Raw genomic sequence first — 5764 nt, forward strand, 5'->3', positions numbered from 1 at the left:
AGTGTCCTGGAGACCTGGGGGAAGGAGAGGGTGCCGCATGCACCTTGGAATTCTTATCTACAGCATTTTGACCCCACTGCAGCTAATGCCAGTCCCCAGCTACCGCCAAGGGCAATTCGTCATAACTGCTGCACCCAGGTGTGTAGACGCGAGCTGCCGCTCAGGTGCATAATTTACGATTTCTTCACACGCTACTCCCCATTACTGTGAAAATTCACTTATGCGCGCATTTAGTGCCAATGAATTGAACTACGTAATGCTTCAACTCTCCGCTGCGGGCTGCGCCGCGGGAAGGCTCCGTAGGCACCACGGTTTCGGCAGGAGATGTTTTACCTCAGTCATGCCACCTAAAGTATCAGGAGGACTCAAGTGTAATGCTTTCTCTGCAATGAACACTCTAGAACACGACTTCGTCTACTAGACAGNTCAGGAGGACTCAAGTGTAATGCTTTCTCTGCAATGAACACTCTAGAACACGACTTCGTCTACTAGACAGCACGCAACCCTGTGTGGCAAACGGCCAGACGCTGCACAGTTTGCGACGCCCAGAGGTATCCGACAACTTCCAGGTTTCTACGCGGTTGCCGGTAGAGGGCCAAAAAACAGATAATGACATATAGCCCTTCGCTTTACGATCCTGCTTGTTGCTTAGCTATATTTTCCTGAATTCCACAGAGTAGCTGCGTTGGGCCATTATAAGTCCATGCGGGGGTCGATGCCAGTGGATTGTCTGGAGCGGTACGCCTGCTTTAATGCATCTCCAAAAAATAGCTAAATAGCATATGCTTTGTACATAAAAATTGAAGCAACGACTTTCGATGCAACGGTATGAAACGAACACACGATTGCGGGATACACCAGTGGGTCCACCGATCACCAAAACAGGGGATCGAAGATGACTGGAGTAAACGGTCCCAATTTTCTTCTTGGCTTGCTTCATAGCATTCACTTATATGCTTAGGCTGCTTCATAACATTCACTAAGGGAAGATAAGAAATTGAAGCAGTTTCCGGGAGGTCCAGACATAACAGCCGAAACCTTCCGTATAGTTTGTCGCGGGATCCTGCATCCGCACTGCATGCAGTCATTGAAAACATGGCGTGAAGTGCATCAAAAAAATGAATACATTGTAGAGACAAGGAAACATTGTTGCCTTTGCTGCCCAGACATCAATTATACTTCGACGCTCACCGATACATCTCTTGCGGAATGCCATATTACTGCCCCCCACAATGACCCAAACACACCATCCAGTCGAAGCGGATCAACAACGACAGTCCTTCATTTCAGCATCCCGCCTCGCAAATACTGCGTTTCAAGCCGTTGGCCCTGTTTCGCCGGCGCACTCACGCCAGCTTGGACGTGGGCGTGGACACAACATACTGCGACGGCGGGGGCCGCATCGGGGAAAGTTTTTAGCTGGAGCAGTGGCATCCATTGTTTCCCTTGTGACGGTTTTGGCTTTGTTGGCATTGTGTCGGAGCAGCCAACGAAGATTCGATTCCCGAGCAGCAGCGCGACGCAGACTTTCAGATACGGACGATGAAAGCGAGCGTTCCAATATTCTAGAGCAATGTCTGGATTTGGAAGAGGAACTTGGCCGTCGGCCTACTGCTCCAGAACATGCTGATGACGCACGGGAAGCAAAGGATAGGCTCGCCGCCATGCTGTATGAGTCTTCGGCAGCATTTGAAGGGAGGAGGGTGCATGCTTCACGCGGCCTGCGAGGTGAAGTTAAGTTCCCTCCATATAAGGTTCCCCGGCTTAGTGAGCAATGGGCATCTCCGCAATACCCGCAATTTCCTGTTGGCGCATTTTGGCCACACTCTACTGAAGGGGCAATGGGCAGTGCTGCGGACACTTTAGATGCAGGTGCGTGGGATCCGGTATATTCTGAGCTAGTGTTTGGCGGATACGGGGAGCAACAGCATCTTTCACAGCTGGACGAAGTGCCAGGGCTTCAACAGGAAGCCTCGGGTTTCACCACACGTCCACCAGGCGCAGCTGCTGGGCTGATCCCCTCTTCTTCTGTTGGCGGGGCACACAGGCGTGAAGCCGCTCTGACTCCGGAGGGCTGGCTCGATGAGCCTTTAGCAAACATGTATCCGCAAGCCCCCCAACAGCTCGCAGTGGGCACTGGATGGAGAAATCGAATGCGGGAAACAGTTTCGACAGCTACCATCGATGCAGGTTATGTAGGAACGTCCAGTGAAGGTGCAGGTAGAATCGGCGCTAGGGTTGCAGGTACAGCCGCTGGCAAGGGTAGGGCGGTGCCTTCCGTTCGGGGGAAAGCAGTGCAACCGCATAAACACCGGACACAAACTGTTGCTGTTAATTTGGATGCAGTAAAGGGGTCTGCGTCTGCTCCGGCTGTGCGGGCAACAAGTCGTGGAGGCACAGGACAAGCTGAGGCACCAGACCTTCGTCAGCATCCTTTTTTTCGGCTGCCAGTGGTAAATCCGAAGGACATCCACAGAACCTTTCGGAAGGAGTATGCCCTTTCAATGTATTATGGTAGGTCTACTCCGATGGAGTCGTACATGACAATGCGCAATTTATTTGCCAAGGCTTCGCTGACGGCAGAAGACGTGGAGCTACTCATGACGGAAGCCGAACTATTGGCAAACTATGCAGCAGACAGACTGGGCAGGGAATGCAGAAGATGCACCGCCAACTACCTGGTCCTTAAACTGTCGTCTCTGTTTATGGCATTTGACTACCTTGTATGCACAATTGAGATCCTGGGGAGCAAGATGAATACCGGCACCTGGTGGAAAGAATTCACGCAGAAATTCCGCACGGAATATCTGCTTCCTGAATCAGCACGGACACAAAGAGGAAATACGCTGCACAAGCTGGTTAATCGACTCAGTTCTGCACTGGCAATATATAGGCAACAAAGGCGCCCGGCAGTCGAGGAAGTAGTTGATCTGAAGAGGATCATTCTTACCAATCCGTACAAAGGCAGCCAATTTGCTAACCCTCTCTGGCAGCTGTGGATACTTGACGATGCGGACTTCTTTGGCTCTAACGACGATTTGAAAAGTTCCTCTGACGNTGGCAGCTGTGGATACTTGACGATGCGGACTTCTTTGGCTCTAACGACGATTTGAAAAGTTCCTCTGACGATGAAGAGCCTGGTCGCGGAGAAACAAAAGAACCGTGACCCATTCATCTAAGCATCCGCCCGTTCAATTAAGGATATGCCCTTACGTATGCAGCAGGCTTTAAGTTGTCTGAATGCAGCGGGTTCTCTTAACCAAACGGCTACCAAAGATAGCCAAACCTATGTATGCGTGCTATTCCGTTTGTTTATCTGGCTCATTGGCAACGATTGTTGATGTTCCGAGCACCAGGTGGCGCTTCAAAAAATGAAGCTATGGATTTCAGTCTTCTTCATTGCGCCCTACCCCAGCTGCATGCGGTTTGTTATCACCCAGGCTTTCATGCATGCAGACTGCAGCAATTATTCTGATTTATTAGAGTTATGTAGCGGATAAAGGTATCTGCCTGCGTTGGTTGATATTGGCATTGTTTCAATGCTAATCCGCGCTTGGTGGCAGGTAGCTATAAGCTTTGTGCACNGTTGGTTGATATTGGCATTGTTTCAATGCTAATCCGCGCTTGGTGGCAGGTAGCTATAAGCTTTGTGCACTGAACAGGAGCAACCAGCACAGGCCACCCCAGGTGTGTTCAACTAGTGACGGAACTGCATCTGACCTTTCTTGTTAATGACAGTTCAGTAGATAAGGCACATCCGTAATGCCGGATCGAGAAGCAGGGGTGGCAGCTTCTTGTTATACGGCTTTTGCGGATCTCCTTCCTAAGAAGTACTAATGGGGGCACGCTAAAGAAGCTACGAGAAGTAAATTCGAGCTGCGAAGGGATCTTTGATGTTGATTGTAGGCGTTTCTACGTGGGGAAATGCTACGATGAAGAATCACCTGGCGAGGGAAAAGCCCTTTGGATCGATTAAACTCAAATGTAGGGGCTTGACGGGCAGTGTTCTAGTGGTTTTTCGAGGCTGGAAGTCGGCGTCCTATTGTTCATTAATCGCATCTAGAGACTGCAACTCTGTTTCTTAATTGATGGTGATCTTTTACGTATGATTTTTTACTTATTCGGGATTGTCGGCATGACTGTAATCGGATCAAGGAAAAACGTTATGTAGGGGCAAGACAATCAAGAAGAAGAAATTTATAGTCCCTTGTCCAGTTCGGTAAAGATAGTCAGCAAAATCAAAATCATTTCACTGAACGTTAAGTAGGATTTCATGCATTCACATCAGATACAGTTTGCCTTCAACATGTCTTAAGATTCTATCGAACACGCAGGCTGAGACATTCGTTAAAGAAACACACGAAAAATGCCGAACCGCTAGTTAATGATGATATAGCAGAAGACGCCTTTTGGGCACGCTTTTCTCAATTGAAACTGTTGACTACAGCCTGACCGAATCCTGAGAATCCATACCTGCAGATTGAAATTCGCCTTGCGACGGGATTCAACCAGACGGGGCCCATGGTTACAGAAAGTATATGGATACCCTTAAGCTTTTATAACGCCGATTGTCCCTAATGTTACTGCATGTAATGATTTTGAATAGGCACTAGGTCGAGATCGTTTTTTTAGGTTAGGGCCCGTGTCATTCACTTAAGAACTGCCTACTTGTCGGATAAATAAAACGAGGTCAAGCATCCCAGGAGCAAACGTGAAGGGTCCGATTAAGAAGCATTCACATGAGATGGGTGATGGGAGCGTCTGGCTCGCCCTTTCCTCTTCAGTGGGGGGAGGCCACAATCTTATAACGTTTTATACCGTAAGAATCTGGAGCCAGTATTATCTCCATTCGACTCCCTCCCGTGCATAATTTCGCAATTAAAGGAAGTTAATGGATAAGCCCGTTGCAGGTAATATCAGAGTAGGTTGGCCACGCGTTTTGGTCGGCACAGCACTCCACTGTCCATCTTATATGTACCGCAGGAATGTACTCTTCAATACAGTATTTTTACGTAACAGGATAAGGCTCCTCAGCCAGCTCAGTGCATGTTCGATGGGCTATACTTGGACTGTCCGTAACACCGACATGGGCATGTTTAATGCCTCGAAAGGCAGTGTACAACATCTCTACAGCCGCGGTTACTTGATATGAGGCCACCCGCTTTCCTCTCCCCAATTTTTAAACTATCCCAAAGGTGTCTAAAGCAGCAGATGTGGTTCCATCGAACTACAATAGGTGTTGTGCCGTGTCTGCAGCAGCAACAGCGCTCCTCACTAAATGACACCTCCACGTCTGCGCACATAACAAGACCGTGCAGCAACTGAGCGTCTTGCTGTATATTGACGGGTCTTTTTATGATATAAGGGTGGTGCATGGGCTAGTAGTATGCTGGTACGTGGTGGGAGCAGGACGTACGGAGAATGCTCAGGTGGGGTCGACAATATTTACCCTCTACCCTACTTTAAAAGTCGGGAATGTCACCAAAAAAGTAATGCACGAGTGTAGGTACAAAGGGCGAGTTTAGCAGGGACCACCGCGTAATGAACATACATGGTCTCGGTTCTGCGAGCGCCTGCATTGGGGCAGTTCGAGGACCAACAGCCTTTGAAATTGATCGACTGTCTTGATGCTCATTGAATCTTCTTCTTTTTTGGGCTAATATATGTAGCACGAACTTTCAAAACCACAACTAGAATTTCCCGCTGAAGGGCATTACAAATACCCAATAGAGCGCGTCTCTTTTTGTGTAGTTTGACCAGTGGG

At 48.8% G+C, this 5764-nt stretch overlaps 1 protein-coding gene across 1 annotated transcript; it reads left to right on the plus strand.

Moving 5' to 3' along the window:
- Positions 1 to 1232: 1232 nt before the first annotated feature.
- Positions 1233 to 3113, plus strand: EMH_0044530 (uncharacterized protein; the record flags this gene model as incomplete). The annotated part of the gene is given in 2 exon segments (XM_013495968.1): positions 1233 to 3055; positions 3059 to 3113. Coding segments are annotated over 2 exon segments (1878 nt in total).
- Positions 3114 to 5764: the final 2651 nt, after the last annotated feature.

Source organism: Eimeria mitis, genomic scaffold (assembly GCF_000499745.2).
Source record: "Eimeria mitis Houghton genomic scaffold, Emh_scaff1848, whole genome shotgun sequence".
Lineage (NCBI taxonomy): Eukaryota > Apicomplexa > Conoidasida > Eucoccidiorida > Eimeriidae > Eimeria > Eimeria mitis.